We start from the raw sequence: 17,990 nt of genomic DNA on the forward strand, positions 1-17,990 counted from the left end.
CCGCCACCCCCTCCCCCACCCCAAGGGACCCAGGCGGCCCGGTGACCTCCCCTCCCCCCTCCCCCAGCACCCACAGGAAGGACCCGGGCGCCCGGGTGGCGGCCCCACCCCCACAAGGGACCCAGCCACCCGCGCCCCTCCCCCACCCTTGCACGGCCCCAAATTCCACCGTTTTTCACCTGTTTATTTAAAAAAAACAAAACAAACACCGCCCCCCCCCCCGCCCCCAAAACACCACCGGGGGGGGGGGGGGGGAAGAGATGCGCCACTCGGGGGGGGCCCCCCCCCCCGGGGTGACACGGAGGGGGAGGGGACCCCACGTTTTTGGGGCGAAATATCGCGGTTCGGGGAGGGTCGCCAAGTGGGGGGGGGGGGGCAGGGGCGGGGCTTGAGCGAGGGGCGGGGCCTCCGTGGAGCCTCAAGGTCCTTCGCTGAAGCGTGTCACGCCCCCGGGGCGGGGGCCGGGCGGGGGCCTGGGGGCAGCGGGGTCACCTGAGGTCAGGGTGCTGCGACCCCCGCCATGTCCCCCAGCATCATCCCCCCCCGCCATGTTCCCTTGTCCCCCCATGTGTCCCCCCAGGTCCCCAAATATCCCCCCATCCCCTCAGTGCCCCCAAATCCCCCCCACGTCCCCCTGTCCCCTCTACAACCCCTCATGTCCCATGTCCCCCTCCCCCTTGCACATGGCCCCCCCCCCCACCCCCATCTCCCCACATCCCCCTGCATCCCCCCGTCCCCCCCCATCCCCCTTTATCCCCCCCATCCCCCTTTATCCCCCCCGTCCCCCCCATCCCCCTTTATCCCCCCCCCATCCCCCTGTATCCCCCCCCCTGTATCCCCCCCTGTATCCCCCCCCGTATCCCCCTGTATCCCCCCCCTGTATCCCCCCCCTGTATCCCCCCCTGTATCCCCCCCCTGTATCCCCCCCCTGTATCCCCCCCTGTATCCCCCCCCCATCCCCCTGTATCCCCCCCATCCCCCTGTATCCCCCCCATCCCCCTGTATCCCCCCCCCATCCCCCTGTATCCCCCCCATCCCCCTGTATCCCCCCCCATCCCCCTGTATCCCCCCCCATCCCCCTGTATCCCCCCCATCCCCCTGTAACCCCCCCCATCCCCCTGTAACCCCCCCCATCCCCCTGTATCCCCCCCATCCCCCTGTATCCCCCCCCATCCCCCTGTATCCCCCCCCATCCCCCTGTATCCCCCCCCATCCCCCTGTATCCCCCCCCATCCCCCTGTATCCCCCCCCATCCCCCTGTATCCCCCCCCATCCCCCTGTATCCCCCCCCATCCCCCTGTATCCCCCCCCATCCCCCTGTATCCCCCCCCATCCCCCTGTAACCCCCCCCATCCCCCTGTAACCCCCCCATCCCCCTGTAACCCCCCCCATCCCCCTGTATCCCCCCCATCCCCCTGTATCCCCCCCATCCCCCCTGTATCCCCCCCATCCCCCTGTATCCCCCCCCATCCCCCTGTATCCCCCCCCATCCCCCTGTATCCCCCCCCATCCCCCTGTATCCCCCCCCATCCCCCTGTAACCCCCCCCATCCCCCTGTATCCCCCCCCATCCCCCTGTATCCCCCCCCATCCCCCTGTATCCCCCCCCATCCCCCTGTATCCCCCCCCCATCCCCCTGTATCCCCCCCCCCATCCCCCTGTATCCCCCCCCCATCCCCCTGTATTCCCCATTGCTTCCCCCATCCCCCTTATCCTCCCACCCCCTCGTATCCCCCCATCCCCCTGTATCCCCCCCATCCCCCCCCACCCCCACTGTCATCGTCCCCCCCCCAACGTGTCACCTCCGGCCGCCGCCGGCCCAGCCCGCTCCCCTCCTTCCATCCCATCGCCTGCAGCATCCGACATCCCAGGGTGGTCTCGCGCAGGAGGGACCCCTCCACCTCCCTGCAGCACCCCAGGGTCACCCCACCGCACCCATGGGTGCTGGGGGGGGGGGGGAGTGGGACGACGACGACACGGGACACCGCCCCACAACACCCACCTGGGGGTCTCCCACTCCCCTAGCACCCGTCTTCAGATCGCCAGCACCCAGTTTTGGGGTCCCACCAGCCTGTGGTACCCCACTTTGGAGGGGCCCCACCCCACGGCACCCAGTTGTGGGGTCCCCAGCACCCAGTTGTGGGGTCTCCCATCCTGTATCACCCTGCTTTGGGGTCCTCAGCACCCTTTTTTGGCACCCCCCACCCCTCAGCACCCACTTTTAGAGTCTCCAGCACCCACTTTTGGGGTACCTCACCCCATAGCACCCAGTTGTGGGGTCCCCCCACCCCACTTTAGGGTCCTCCAGCCCACAGCACCCACTTTTAGAGTCTCCAACACCCACTTTTGGGGTCCCTCACCCCATAGCACCCAGCTGTGGGGTCCCCTCCCCATAGCACCAAGTTGTGGGGTCCCCCACCCCACTTCAGGGTCCTCCAGCCCACCGCACGCACTTTGGGAGTCTCCAGCACCCACTTTTCGAGGTCCAGAGCACCCCCATAGCACCCAGTTTCGGGGTCCCCACCACCCGACTTTTGCCCACCCCCACAACCCCCCCTTGGGGCACCCCTGGGTATGGAGGGAGGAGTGATGGGTGCTCACCCAGGGGTTGCCGGGGGTCCCCCAAATTTGCGCCGCTTGGGCTCAGGGGTGTCGGGACCCCCCTGTTTCTCACGGCGCTCGGCTGCCCGGTCCCGGTACTTCATCTAGGGCGTAGGAACAGCACCTATGGGTGCCCCCCCAGCTCCCCGCGTGCCCACCCCACCCCCAGCACCCACGGGTGCCCCTCAGCACCCATAGGTGCTGCCCGAGCCTTCAGGGCACTCACCAGATGCCCCCAGCACCCATGGGTGTCCCTAGCCACCCCCAAGGGTCATGCAGCACCCATGGGTGCCCCCCCGTCCCCCAACACCCATGGGTGCTCTCTCAGCCCCAGAGATGCCCCCCCAGAACCCATGGGTGCCCCCCCACCCACCTCCATCTCGCCCCGGTCCAGCCCCTCGGGGGGAGGCGGGTGGCTCCGGCGCTGCAGCTCCAGGTTTTGCTGGGGGGGGTTGGGAGACAACAACCTGTTACTGGGGGGGGTCCCCAATGCCACCAGGGGATCCCCAATACTTCCAGGGGGGTCCCCAAGATCTTGGGGGGGTCCCCAATCTGGGAGGGTCCCCAATGCCTCCAGGGGATCCCCAAAACACCAAAGGGGATCCCCAAGATCTCTGGGAGGGCCCCCAATGCCTCCAGGGGATCCCCAAAACACCAAGGGGGATCCCCCAGATCTCTAGGAGGGTCCCCAGTGCCTCCAGGGGAGCCCCAATACTTCCAGGGGGTCCCCAATACTTCCAGGGGGGTACCCAACATCTCAGGCGGGCCCCCAATCTGGGAGGGCCCCCAATGCCTCCAGGGGATCCCCAAAACACCAAAGGGGATCCCCAAGATCTCTGGGAGGGCCCCCAACGCCTCCAGGGGATCCCCAATACTTCCAGGGGATCCCCAACATCTCAGGGGGGTCCCCAACATCTCAGGGGGGCCCCCAATGCCTCCAGGGGATCCCCAAAACACCAAAGGGGGTCCCCAAGATCTCTGGGAGGGTCCCCTATCTGGGAGGGCCCCCGATGCCTCCGGGGGATCCCCAAAACACCAAAAGGGGTTTCCCCAACCCCCTTAAAAGAGCCACAACACCCCCCGAAGTGGCCCTGCCAGGCTACAGGGGGACAATTCCTCAACTCCCGAGGGGATCCCCTAAAATTCGGGGGGTGGGGGGTGGGGGGGGGGAGGGGGGTCTGCGGTACCTTGTGCAGCCCGGAGAGCTGCTGGTGGCGGAGCAGGGCCTCCTTGCTGGGGAACTGGCGGCGGCAGAGCAGGCAGGCCAGCTTGTGCCAGTCGGTGAGGGGCTCGCCGGGGCGCTCGGGACCCCGCTCCCCCTCCTCTTCGCTCTCGCTCTCCCCGCTGTAAGCGGCCACCAGCCCGCGGGGGGGGCTCTGGAACAGGGAGGGGGGGTTAGGGGGCACCCAGGGGGTCTGGGGCATTCAGGCACCTGGGGGAGGAGAGGGGCAGGAATAGGGAGGAGGGGGGGAGTTGGGGGGCACCCATGGGCCCAGGCACCCAGACTCACCAGCCGCTCGTCGCTCGCCAGCTTGGGCAGCTCCATGGGTGGGTGCTGCCGCTCGGCCAGGGCGCCCTGTGGTGGGGAGGGGGTTCAGGGGGGCACCCGTGGGTGCCGGAGGAGGTATGGGGCGTGTGTTGCAGTCCCACAGGGCCCCCCTCCTCTCCCATTGCACCTCCCATGGGCAGCACCCATTGCCCCCAGCACCCATAGCCCCCCGCGGCACCCATAGCCCCCCACAAACCAGCACCCATAGCCCCCCACAAACCAGCACCCATAGCCCCCCGTGGCACCCATAGCCCCCCGTGGCACCCATAGCCCCCCACATACCAGCACCCATAGCCCCCCGTGGCACACCGTAACTAGCACCCAGAGCTCCCCACAGCACCCCCAGGACCCATAGCCCCCCACATACCAGCACCCACACCACCCCACAGCTCCCCATACAGCCCCCGCAGCCCCCCGTGGCAACACCCAGCTCCCCCCTCCCCCCCAGCACCCATAGGTGCACCTTCTTCTCCAGGATGGCATAGCCGGCGTCGGCAGCAGCAGCCTCTCGCCGCTCGTCCTCCCGGGGGGGTGGGGGGGGCCCAGCGCTGCGCCCGCTCTCCCGCTGCTTGTTCAGGCTGCGCGCCCACCGCTCCATGTCCTTGGCAATCTAGGGCACCCATGGGTGCTGTTAGGGGGGGGGGACATGCACCCATGGGTGCTAGTGAGAACCCACAGTGGCTGCTGGGGACCCATGGGTGCTACTGGGATGGGTGGGGACCCACGGGGGCTGCTGGGGACACACGGGTGCTACTGGGATGGGTGGGGACCCACGGGGGCTGCTGGGGACCCACGGGTGCTACTGGGATGGGTGGGGACCCACGGGGGCTGCTGGGGACCCACGGGGGCTGCTGGGATGGGTGGGGACCCACGGGGGCTGCTGGGGACCCACGGGTGCTGCTGGGATGGGTGGGGACCCACGGGGGCTGCTGGGGACCCACGGGTGCTACTGGGATGGGTGGGGACCCACGGGGGCTGCTGGGGACCCACGGGTGCTACTGGGATGGGTGGGGACCCACGGGGGCTGCTGGGGACCCACGGGGGCTGCTGGGATGGGTGGGGACCCACAGGGGCTGCTGGGGACCCACGGGTGCTGCTGGGATGGGTGGGGACCCACAGGGGCTGCTGGGGACCCACGGGTGCTACTGGGATGGGTGGGGACCCACGGGGGCTGCTGGGGACCCACGGGTGCTACTGGGATGGGTGGGGACCCACGGGGGCTGCTGGGGACCCACGGGGGCTGCTGGGATGGGTGGGGACCCACGGGGGCTGCTGGGGACCCACGGGGGCTACTGGGATGGGTGGGGACCCACGGGGGCTGCTGGGGACCCACGGGTGCTACTGGGATGGGTGGGGACCCATGGGGGCTGCTGGGGACCCACGGGGGCTGCTGGGGACCCACGGGGGCTGCTGGGATGGGTGGGGACCCACGGGGGCTGCTGGGGACCCACGGGTGCTACTGGGATGGGTGGGGACCCACGGGGGCTGCTGGGGACCCACGGGTGCTACTGGGATGGGTGGGGACCCACGGGGGCTGCTGGGGACCCACGGGTGCTACTGGGGACCCAGGGGTGCTACTGGGGTCTCTGGGCCCCCCAGGTGCTACTGGGGACCCATGGGTGCTGTTGGGCTCTGTGGTGACCCCCGGGTTATCCTCGGTGTCCAGGAGCACCCATGGGTCCTCTCACCACCCACAGCCACCCCAGGGCGCTGGGGTCCTTTTGGGGTGCCAGGGCTGGGCGAGGGGGGCAGGTCCCGTGGGAATGGGGCGCCAGCAGACACCCTCCCCCTCCCCCAGCCCCAGCCCAGCCCCATTTAGGGTGCCGCAGGCGTAGGTGGTTGGGTGGTAGCACCCATGGGTGCTGACCTGCTGAGCAGTCTTCGTCTTGTGTTTCTCCTTCTTGTCCTTGGGTTCCTTGGGGGGGCCGGGGGTGCCGGGGGGGCCGGGGGGGGGCTCAGCAGTGGGGGCCGCCACGTAGGTGCGGCGCTCCCCGTCCCAGTACAGGTACTGCCCTGCCCCCGCGTCGTAGTAGTACTGGGGAGGGGTCGGGGGGGGGGTGGGGGTCAGGGTGGGGGTCACCCAGAAATCACTCCCCCCCCCCCCAGACCACCAAATTCACCCCAGGGAGCCCCAAACGGCCCCCTGCACCCCAAAATGCCCCCCGCACCCCAAAACAAGTCCCCGAATGCCCCAAATTCCCTCTTTTTTAAGCCAAAATGCCTCCCAGCACCCATCTGGGGTTGCACGGATTTGGCGGGGGGGGGGTGGGGCTGCACCCCAACACATCCCCCGCCCTCAAACAAACCTCAAAATAATCCTAGAATCCCTGGTTTTCGCCCCAAAACCCTACCCACCCTTAAATTGGTATTTCCAGCCCCAAAACCACAGGGTTTTGAGCCAAAATTTTTCCTGATCGGAAAGTGCCACATCCTTGTGGGGGGGGACCTCCTGCACCCCCAAACTCCCCCTGCACCCCAAAACACCCTAATGAACCCAAATAACGCCCCCAACAAGCACCCAAAAAATCGTGGGTTTCCACCACACCCCACCCCAGCCTTAAAATGACATTTTTGGGCCCAAACTTGCCATTTTCTGACCCAACACTTGCCCAGAAGAACCTGGGAGTCCCCACTGCACCCCAAAATCCCCCTGGCACCCCGGCCCCCCCCACCTGGGAGTGGGGGTCGTAGTAGAGCCCAGTGAGGGGGTCGTAGTAATAGCCTGAGGTCTCGTCGTACTGGTAGGTCGAAACATCTGGCACCGCTGGGGACGGAAAGGGGGGGCATTGGGGGGGGGATGGAGACCCCCCCCAAAATATTGGGACCCCCCCCCAAACTATGGGATACACCCAAAGAGCTTGGGACTCCCACCAAAAATCCAGGAGCCCCCCCCAGACCCCTCCAAGCCCTCCTCCCTGATAGTACCCCCCCAACTCCCAGGACACCCCCCGCCCCCCGAGCCCACCCCCCCACCACCCTTCAGCTCATCCAATCCTCCCCACACCCCCCAAACCCTCCAGGACCCCCCAAAACCCCCTTGGGACCCACCAGGACCCCGCCAATGCTTCCCAAGACCCCCAGAGACCCCCTCAATGCCCCCCACTTACGGTACTGGCCATAGGGCTCGGAGCTGGGGGGGGCGGCAGGGGGGGGGCCCGGTGGGGGCTGGGTTGGGGGTCTCAGCCTTGTGGGGCCCCGTGTAGGTCTGGCGAGGGGGGCAGAGCACCCCAAAATTAACTCCCCCACTCCCCAAATCCCCTCTGAACCCCAGCTGCCCCAAGACCCCCCCATTTACCCCCTTTTTGGGGGTCCCCCCACCCAATTACACCCCCCCCCCATTTTTAGGGTCCCCCTCCTTTTGGAGACCCCCTATTTTCACAGTCCTCCCTCCCAAATTTAGGACCCCTCCCATTTTAACCCCCAGATTTTGAGGGGGTCCCTCACCAACCTTCTGCCCTCCCACTCTTGGGGACCCCCCAGTTTTGCCCCCACCCTTGGGGTCTCCCTCTTGCCCCCCCCCAGTTTTGCCCTCCCCACCCCCCATCACCTTCTACCCTCCCACTTTTGGTGCCCTTTCCTCCCCTCCCAATTTTGAGCCCACCCCTTCCAAAAATGTTGGGGTCCCCCCTCTTTTTTTGGGTACCCACCTGAGTGGGGGCTCCCGGGGGGGTCGCAGCAGGGTTCTCGGCAGCAGGGGAGGGGTAAGCGGGGGCGCCGGGGGGGGCCCGGGGGAAGGTGCCCCCCGCCCCCGCTGTGGGGTCCAGCCCCAGCACTGCCGGCTCCTCCGTGCCTGGGGGAGGGGGGGAGGGTTGGAGGGGGGGTCGGGGGTGTCAGGAGTGGGGGGGAGGGTTGGAGGGGGGGGGAGGGGTGTAAGGAGGGGGGGGAGGGTTGGAGGGGGGGAGGGGTGTAAGGAGGGGAGGGGGGAGGGGTGTAAGGGGGGGGGGGTCGGGGGTGTCAGGCCCAGGTGACCCCTTCTATAGGGTCTCCCATATGCCTAGGTCCTGCTGGGGGGGGGGAGGGGGACTCACCCGGGGTGGGGCCATCAGCCTTGGCAGGGGTGGGGCCAGCGAGGGTGGGCCCGGTGGGCGGGGCCGCAGAGCCCTTGAGGTAGGCGGAGCCATAGAGAGCAGGGGGGGCAGGGCCGGTGAAGCTCTCCTCGGACTGGTAGAAGCTGGTGAAGTCGCTGGAGGGCTCCTCCCCCCCCGCCCACGTGGTCTCTCCCCCCGGGGCAGCCTGTGGGAATGGGCAGGGCCACTTTAGGACACGCCCCTTCTCAGAAAGCCCCGCCCCTCACTCCACCCCTGCGTACACAGCCCAAACTCAGCCTTGCAGACCCGCTCATGAAGCCCCGCCCCACTCACAAAGCCCCGCCCACCTTTAGGGCCACCACAGCCCTGCCCATCTCTGCTGACCCCGCCCCCCGCGGCCCCACCCACCTGGGAGAGTGCCCATTGGGCAGCGGCAATGGCAGTAGAGGCCACGGAGGCGGCGCTGGCGCGGGGTGGGCCCTCCCCTGGCCCTGCCCCCTGCCCCTCCCTGCAGGGGAAGGGGAGGGGTGAGGAGCGGAGCCTGCTGCCTGGGCGGGGCTTAAGGGCAGTGGGGGCGTGTCTGGGGACCAAGGGGCGTGGCTGCAGGTTGCAGCTGGGGCTTAGGGCTCTCTGGGACAGCCTGGGGGGTCCTTTGATAGGCTGGGGGTATCTGGGGGCAGGGCTTAGTGCTCGTGGGTGGGGCTTGTGGGCGGGGCTTGTGGCTAGGGACAGGGCCTGAGGGTCCCCCAGATGTTCCATAGACGGGGCTTGCTGGGGGCAGGACATCAGGGAAGAGGGTGGAGCCTATAGCTTGGGGGTGGAGCTTGGGGCTCAGGGGTGTGGCTTGTGGTTAAGGGGTAGGGCTTAGCAGCAGAAGGCGTGGCTTGTCCCCCCCCCCCCAAGTGGGTTCCATATAGCGGGACCTGCTGGGGGGGTGGGACCTAAGGGCGGGGAGTGGAGCCTATGGTTCAGGGGCGGGGTTTGTGGGGTGGGGCAGGGGGCGGGGCCAGGGGCGGGGCCAAGACCTCACCGCTTGGAGCCTTTGGCAAACTCCACGTTGATGCTCTTGCCGTCAATGTGGAGCGGGGGGTGCAGGGCCTGCAGCATCTGCAGCAGCTGGGAGGCCTCCTATGGGGGGACCCAGGCGTCTGGGGGGGTCCAGGTGTCCGGGGGGGGGGGGACACGGGACACCCCTGCATCAGGCAACCCCACACCAGGGACCCTGCCGCCTGGCTGCCCCATCAAAAAGGAACCAAGGTGCCTAGGAAGGAGCCAAGCTATGTGGGGCACCCCCAAAAATGTCTCACGTACCCAGGGGACCCCATAAATAATCCCACGCACCCAAGGCACCCTATAGAAGGATCCCACACATTAAAGGCACCCGACAGGAGCATCCCACCCCCCCCAGGGCACACTACAGAAGTGTCACACCCCCCCAGGGGCACCCTATAGCAGGGTCCCACCCCCCCCCAGGGCACCCTATAGCAGGGTCCCACCCCCCCAGGGCACCCTATAGAAGGGTCCCGGGCCCCCGGGGCACCCTATAGCAGGGTCCCACCCCCCCAGGGCACCCTATAGCAGGGTCCCACCCCCCCCAGGGCACCCTATAGAAGGGTCCCACCCCCCCAGGGCACCCTATCGCAGGGTGCCAGGCCGCCGGGGCACACACCACGATGGTGGCGAGCTGGACGAAGGCAAAGCCCCGGTTGAGCTGGGTCTGTCTGTCCTTGATGACACGGACGTTGGCGGCCGAGAGGGCGGCGAAGGGGGCGAGGGCGGCCAGGATGGACTCCAGGCTGCTCTGGGGGTGCAGGTTCCGCAGGATGATGGCTGGGTGGGGGCAGGCAGGGAGAGAGGGAACTCAGGTGTCTGTGGGAGACCCCCCCCCCGCCAAGACCCCTATAATACCCTCCCAGGACACCCTAAAGCCCCCCAGGAACCTCCTTAACCCAAGAATCCTTTAATCCCCACAGGACCCCCATAGCACCTCCCTGGACCCGTGTAACTCTCCCCCAGACCCCTCCCAATCCCCGCAACACTTCCACAACCCCCCAGGAAACCTGAAGGCCCACCTCAGCCCCTCCAGACCCCCCTAAAACCTCCAGGACCCCCCCATTAGCCCCCCCAAGACCACCATAACACCCCCCTGGACCACTATAACATCCCTGGCCTCCCCCATGAAGCCCCTTAGCAGCCCCCAGACAACCAGAACCTCCCCCCCGAACCCCCTAAGACCCACCTTAGCTGCTCCAGACCCCCCTGCAAGTCCCCAAGACACACACACACACACTTTAGGCCCCTCAGGACCCCCATAACTACATGAAGACACCCCATGTCCCCCAGATGCCCCCCAAACATCCCCAAGACTGTCCCATAACCCCCAAGACACCCCAAGAACTCCTTTAGCCCCCTCCGAGGACCTTCACAGCCCCCTCAGGGCACCCCCAAATCCCCCCAGACCCCCCCCTACTCACTGTCATTGGCGTTATCAGCTCCAGGCTCAGTCCCACCTTGGGTTCCACCAGGGGTCCCCCCCAGGGTAGGGCCATAGGGTTGAGGGAGGGGTAGCAGCCCCCCCCCCACCTGGCACCAGCTCCGGCCGTGGCCCCCCAGGACCTCGCTGCTCGGCTTCTGCACCCCAAAACACACACAACCCCCCGGTACCCCCTGCTCAGTGGCAGAACCCCAAAATGGGGTGGTTGAACTACAAGTGTTGTGGAGGAACCCCAAAATTTCATAGCTCAACGCCCAAACTTGGTCATCAGCGCCCAAAGCAGGGCTGTTGAACCCTAAAATCACCCACCAACCCCAACATTTCCATCCCCTGTCCCCCCAAATTCATTAACTGAGCACCCAAATCCCCTAATTCGCCCCCAAATTCCTTCCCCCCTCCCATCAGCACTTCGGGGGACTCCCTCTTGGCTTTGGGACCCCCCAAGGGCACTTTTGGGGACACTCACAGTATTTCTGGGAAGAGAACAGTGAGTTTTGGGAATCCCCTGGATGCTTGGGGGGGACCCCAATAGTTTTGGGGTGAAAAAAAGGTAGTTTTGGGGCAGCTTAAGGGACTCCAATGGAGTTTTGGGATGCCTGGGGGAGCACCCAAGGGACTGCGGTGACATCAGGGGGTTTTGGGGTACTCACCAGCTTTGGGGACACCACACTTGAAGCACTTTTCCCGCCGCTTGAAGTTCTGCACCCCACACTGCCAGACACCAAAATAACCCTCATCGTACCCCAAAATCCCCCACCGCACCCTCATGCCCACCCACAACCCCCAACACCCCCCTAGGACCCCCAAATCTACCCCAGACCCCCCCAAGACACCCCCTGGACCCCCTAAACTCACCCCAACACCCCCATAAGCCCCCCAAGAACCTCCTAGACCCCCCCAGCTCTCCCCACAGAACCCCCAACTCCCACCAAGACCCCCATAAGCCCCCTGGAACCCTCTTAGACTTCCCCTAGAACCCTCCCAAGACCCTCTAAAAATCCCAAGACACTCCCCCCCTCCCCCGGACCCTCCAAGGACCCTTTAAAGCCCCCCCAAACCCTCAAGGACCCCCTCTTGTCCCTAGGCACACCCCCAGAGCCCCCCACCTTGGCACAGAGCCAGTCCTCATTGATCTTGGGCTTGGGGTCGCTGTAGTGGAGGGAGACGCGCTGCCCCAGCAAGCTCAGCCCTTGCTGCAGAGGGGAAAAAAAGGTGAGGGGCGCACGCTCGCGTGAGGGCTCACACGAGGGGGGCGTGAGGGCTGCACCAGGGCTTAGAACAGAGCTCACGCCGGGGAGGGCAGCAGGGCTGGCACGAGGCTTCATGAGGACGGCGCCAGAGCTCATACAGAAGTGTTCACGAGGGTTTGCACCAGGCATGCACCAGGGTTCACACCCACCCCGACACTGCCCTTGTGTGAGGGCTCGCACCAGGGGGCACCAGGGCTCACACTACGGTTCATACCGAGGGGCACAGGGGTCTGCATGAGGGCTCGCACCAGGACTTGCACCAGGGGGCACCAGGGCTCGCTAAAGTGGGGCATGAGGACTCGCACAATGGCTTGCACCAGGAGGCATGAAAGCTTGCACCAGAGATACACAACAGAGCACCAGGGCTCGCACCAGGGCTTGCAAAAAAGGGGCACATCATATGGCACCAGGACTTGCACGGGGGCTTGCACGAGAGCTTGCACCAGGGCTCATAGTGGTGGGCACCAGAGCTTGACTGTGGGGGCACCAGGGCTCGCACGAGGGCTTGCGCAACAGGGCATAAGGGCTTGCGAAAGGGGGGCACGAGAGCTCACACAAGGGCTTGCACCCCACCCCCACGCTGCCCTCACACCACAGCTCGCACAAGAGGACACAGGGCTCCGCACCAGAACCTGCACAAGGGCTCACAACAAGGCTTGCACCAGGGGTCACACGGCCCTTGCACTGGGGCTCGCATGAGGGGGCACCAGGGCTCGCCCCACCTGTCGCACAGGTCTCGCACAAGAGAACATGAGGCTTCGCACCTGAGCTTACACAAGGGCTCATATCAAGGCTTGCACGGGGGCTCGCACGGGGGCTCGCACAGCCATCACAGCAGGGCTTGCACAAGGGCTTGCACGAGGGCTTGCACCAAGGGGTGTGAGGGCTCGCACAAGGGTTCACGAGGAGGCACCCGGGTTCACACTCAGTCTCGTGTAGCCCTTGCACCAAAGCTTGCGTGAGTGCACAAGAGTCGCACAGGGCTCTCCCAAGGCTCTCCCGCTGCTCGCCCAAGGAGCTTGTACCAGGGTGCACAAGGGCCTCATACAAGAGTGCACAAAGTCTCCCATGGCACTTGTGCAACTGTGCGTAAGGGCTTGATGAAGATCGTGTAAGAATCTCACACAACAGTGCACAGAAGTTTCACGTAAGAGTGGCTGAGAGCTTGCACAAAGGCTTGCACAAGGGTGTCACATAAGGGGCACGATGGTTTCTCACTTCTCGCAAGGGTGCAGAAAAGCTCACACAAAGGTCACACAAGGATCTTGCACAAGAGTCTCGCATGAAATTCACCCAAAGCTCTCACACGAGGGTGCATGAGGGTCACGCACGGTGCTTGCACAAGGGTCTCACACAGGAATGCACGAGGGCTTGCACGAACATTGCACAAGGGTCACATGAGGGTCTTGCAGAGCTTGTACAAGAGCTCACACGAGAGTCACAACAGGGCCTCGCACGAGGGCACACAAGTGTTGAGCGTGGCACTTGCATAAGAGCACGCAAGTCTCACATGGAGTGCACAAGGGCTTGCACAAGGGTTGCACGGGGGTCATATGAGGCTCTTGCACAAGGCTCTCGCACAAAGGTCACGCAACCGCAAGGAAGAAGAAGGGGACCCAGGCATCCAGTGCCACCAGTACAAACCATTAAACCCCTGTTACCACCGCAGAGGGGACCGCAGTGTCTGGGGTGGGACCCCAGCATTGGGGGGAACCCCAGCGTCCGGGGGGGGACCCCGGCGTCCGGGAGGCTCCTCCCACCTCCCGAAAGGGACCCAGGTGTCCGGACTGGTCACCCCCACCCCTCCGCCCCCCCGGCAGGGACCCGGGCGTCCCGGCAGCGACCTGGTTGGCGTCCATCCACCGCGCTGCGTCCTGGACGTGGTTAAACTCCACAAAGGCGAAGCCACGGCTCTGACCTGGAAGGAGCCGGGGGGGTGTCAGGAAGAGCACCCATGGGTGCCCCCAGCCCCCCTGGGTATGGTATGGGTACCCCCAGAATCCTTTGGGGTGGGGATGGGCACCCATGGGTGCTCCCGGTACCTCCCTGGGTTGGGTACAGGCACCCCTAGAAACCCCTGGCTTGGGTATATGCACCCATGAGTGCTCCTGGAGCCCTCTGGGGTGGGGATGGGCACCCATGGGTGCTCCTGGACCCCCTCTGGGGCTTCTTAAGTAAACTACTAACTCCTACAGGTACTTGTGGAGGGTCCCCTACATAGGGTACAGGCACCCCTGGGTGCCCCCTGGGCAGGGCACAGCACCCCTGGGTCCTCCTGGAAACAGGATGAACACCCACAGGTGCTGCCTTACACGGGTCTAGCACCCCCGGGTGCCCCTTGGGCAGAAGACAGGCACCCCTGGGTGCCCCCAAGATGTGGGATTGGCACCCCTGAGTGCCCCTGGGGATGGGACCAGCACCCCTGGGTGCTCCTGGGGAAGGGTCTGGCACCCCTGGGAGCCCCTTGGCCAGATGACAGGCACCCCTGGGTGCCCCCGGGGACTGGACCGGCACCCCTGGGTGCCCCTTGGCTCTCGGTCAGCACCCCTGGGTGCTCCTGGGCAAGGGGTGGGCACCCTTGGGTGCCACCAGCTATGGCTCTGGCACCCCTGGGTACCCCTTGGGTCTGTGCCAGGCACCCCTGGGTACCCCATCTGTGTGGCACAGCACCCCTGGGTGCTCCTGGGAAGGGCTCCAGCACCCCTGGGTGCCCCTTGGGTGTGGGACTGGCACCCCTGGGTGCCCCCCAGGTCTGGCGCAGCACCCCTGGGTGCCCCCGAGAAACAGGATCAGCACCCCTGGGTGCTCCTACAGCTAGGACCGGCACCCCTGGGTGCCCCTGGGGACAGGACCAGCACCCCTGGGTGCTCCTGAGGAGGGGATTGGCACCCCTGGGTGCCCCGCAAGTCCGGCGCAGCACCCCTGGGTGCTCCCTGGGGACGGGACCAGCACCCCTGGGTGCTCCTAGAAATGAGACCAGCACCCCTGGGTGCCCCTGGGGAGAGGACGGGCACCCCTGGGTGCCCCCCAAGTGCAGCACAGCACCCCTGGGTGCCCCTAGGGATAGGACTGGCACCCCTGGGTGCCCCCTAAGTTAGGCACAGCACCCCTGGGTGCTCCTGGGGACAGGACCAGCATGCCTAGGTGCCCCCTAAATTTGGCACAGCACCCCTGGGTGCTCCTAGAGATGGGGCCAGAGCCCTGTGTGCCCCCCAGTTCTGGTACAAGCACCCCTGGGTGCCCCTAGAGATGTGACTGGCACCCCTGGGTGCTCCCTGTGAACAGGACCAGCACCCTTGGGTTTTCCTGGGGATGGGCTCAGCACCCCTGGGTGCCCCCCAGCATGGCAGGACAGGGACCCAACCCTGTTCCCAAGGCATCCAAGCAGGTGGATACCCCTAAAAAGAGACCTGGGCATCTAGGTACCCCCACCCTCAAAGAGGACCCAGCTGCCTGGGCACCCACCCCTCCCCCAATAAAAGGGGACCTGCCCCCCCGCCCCCTCCCCCCCACTCACCTGATGACTTGTTGCGCATCAGTCGCACTTCACGAGGCTGCACCCCCTGCGCCTGCAGCTGCGCCCGGATCTGGAGGGGACACGCGACAAGACCCCCAACATCAGCAGGACCCGGGGGGGGTGGGGCAGGCACCCAGAGTGCGTTTGGGACACCCCTAAACCCCCCCAATCCCAAGCAAGAGCCCCCATAATGTCTCCTGAGGGGGATCCAGGCACCCGGGGAGACCCCAGGACCCAGCCTCTGAGATGGGTGCCTTCCCGACGGGGTGTGGCCTGAAGGTAAAGGGGCGTGGCTTGTGGAAGGGGGCGTGGCCAGGGAAGGGTGCGGCAGATCAAAGGGACCCTGACAGCCAGCCACCAGACCCTACCACAGCCATGAGGCAGCATTTAAAAGCCTCGGAGAGAGGCGGGGCTCAGTGCAGGGGGCGTGTCCCCCTCGGAAGGAGGCGGGGCTCAGCGCAGGGGGCGTGTCCCCCTCGGAAGGAGGCAGGGCTCAGCGCAGGGGGCGTGTGTCCCCAGAAGGAGGCGGGGCTCAGCGCAGGGGGCGTGTGTCCCCAGAAGGAGGCGGGGCTCAATGCAGGGGGCGTGTCCCCCTCGGAAGGAGGCGGGGCTTACATCATTCTCGGTGGCAGCCTGGGGCAGCATGCGGAGCATGACGATGGTGCTGGCCCGTGGCTCCTCCTCAGCCGCCTCCGGCCGGTAGTCCTGGTCCCTGTAGTCGCTATCGGCACCAAACGGCAACACTGGGGGGGCTGGGGCAGGGTCCCGCTTCCGGGGGTGATCCGAGCCCTCGTAGGAGGCCTGGGGGGGAGGAGAGATGGTGGGGGTCAGGTGAAGGGGGGACCCGGGTGTCTGGGGGAGGACCCCCATATCCAGCACCAACCTGAGGGGGGGTTCCAGGGGCAGGGGGCCCCTCGGGAGGGCCACCATAGCCACGATAATCCATGTCGCGATAGTCGTGATCCCGCTGAGTGCGGGACCCTTCATCAGGGGGGGCGGGGGCCCCTCCATAGCGTCCAGTCCGGTCCCCACGGCCCCCCCTGCAAGGGAGGGAGTCAGGGGGACCCCAAATGTTCCAGCCCTCACCTGGGGTCTCCCAATGTCCCTCACCCCCCAGGGGTGCCCCAACATCCCCACCCCCCTCAGGGGTCCCAAAATGTCCCCCCACCCCCTTGAGGGTGCCCAAACCGTCCCCCCAAGGGGTCCCCTCCCACTGTGCAAGATCCCCAAATGTCACACACACTGTCCCCAGTGTTGGGGTCCCCCTGGCCCCCCTACCTGCGTTCATACTCCATGGTGCTGGTACCTGTAGCGGACAGTGAATGGAAAACTGTCAGGAACTGAGAGGGGGTAGGGTGAAACTGGGGGGTACTGGGAAGGACAACGAGGAACTGAAGGAGAACTTGGGAGGCACTGGGGGCCAAATGGACAGCACTGGGTGCTGCTAGGAGGCATTGGGGGGCAATCAGGCAGTACTGGGAGCTACTAGGAGTCATCTGGAGGCAACTGGACAGACAGCACTGGGAGCTACTGGAAAGCACTGGGGAGCAACGCAGTCAGCATCACTGGGAAAGACTGGGATGACCTGGGGAGGCACTGGAACAAACCAGGATAAACTGGACGGGTTCGGCATTCAGGGGCACTGGGAGTGACTGGGATGAACCAGGGAGGAACTAGGAGGGAACTGGGGAACACTGGGAGAATCTAGATGATATTGTAAGGCCCTGTGGGTAAGCGGGGAGGCACTAGAATGAAGTGGGAGGAACTGGGAGGCACTGGGGGTAACTGGAGAGGCACTAGAATGAAGTGGGAGGACCTGGGGTTAACTGCAGAGGCACTGGAATGAACTGGGAGGTACTGAAAGGCCCTGGGAGTAACTGGGGAGGCACTGGAATGAAGTGGGAGGCCCTGGGGGTAACGGGAGACGCACTGGGAGGTAAAGGGGATGAACTGGGAGATACTGGGACGTGCCCCAGACAAAAACAAAGCAATGAAGACCCTCGTCGTGCCCCGCCCGCTAATTAGCATATGAGACCCTGCCCCTCGCCATCCAACCCCCGCTTGCGCCAAGGGCCCCGGTAGGTCCCGCTCCGCCCCGCCCCGGTACCGGTAGGCCCGGCCCGGCCCGGCCCCGCCCCGGTAGGCCCCGACCTTTCCGTGCCGCTCCGCCGCTGCCGCTCCCCACCAGCAAAATGGCGGCACCTCCACGCGCCCGGCCCGCCCCGCGCACCGGCGCCCGCCCCCGCCCCTTCACCATTGGTCGATATATCCGCCCATCCGCTCAGTCACCCTTGTCATTGGTCTGCGCCAGGGACGGCGGGGCCAGCCCTGAGGGGAGGTGGAAAGGACTGGGGCGGGGCTCCAGCGAAACGGCGGCAGTTTCTGATTGGCTGGGAGCAGGGGAGGTGGAGCCACTCTCAAAACGACAGGAGAGGGCGGGACAACGGCTCCGGTTGGTTCGAGGGTGTCAGCGCCGGTCTCTGATTGGATGTGCGCTGTACGGAGGCGGAGCCACCGGCGGTTGCGGCACGGGGGCGGGACGCCGCCGCGCT

At 66.1% G+C, this 17,990-nt stretch overlaps 1 protein-coding gene across 1 annotated transcript; it reads right to left on the reverse strand.

Annotated features, from left to right (window-relative positions):
• Nucleotides 1–218: 218 nt before the first annotated feature.
• RBM10 (RNA binding motif protein 10) lies at nucleotides 219–17,664 on the reverse strand (the record flags this gene model as incomplete). Its single annotated transcript, XM_040617781.1, has 24 exons — nucleotides 17,590–17,664; nucleotides 16,717–16,744; nucleotides 16,322–16,478; nucleotides 16,054–16,239; nucleotides 15,439–15,508; nucleotides 13,766–13,839; nucleotides 11,778–11,864; nucleotides 11,326–11,382; nucleotides 10,652–10,808; nucleotides 9,847–10,007; nucleotides 9,208–9,305; nucleotides 8,586–8,685; nucleotides 8,155–8,382; nucleotides 7,797–7,939; nucleotides 7,257–7,354; nucleotides 6,822–6,913; nucleotides 6,017–6,184; nucleotides 4,613–4,759; nucleotides 4,111–4,176; nucleotides 3,788–3,976; nucleotides 2,974–3,042; nucleotides 2,601–2,704; nucleotides 1,802–1,904; nucleotides 219–473 (listed from the first exon to the last, which is right to left on the reverse strand). Coding segments are annotated over exons 2-24 (2,826 nt in total), but the record flags the coding sequence as incomplete, so codon positions are not given.
• Nucleotides 17,665–17,990: the final 326 nt, after the last annotated feature.

Source organism: Falco naumanni, chromosome 18, assembly GCF_017639655.2.
Source record: "Falco naumanni isolate bFalNau1 chromosome 18, bFalNau1.pat, whole genome shotgun sequence".
Classification (NCBI taxonomy): Eukaryota; Metazoa; Chordata; class Aves; order Falconiformes; family Falconidae; genus Falco; species Falco naumanni.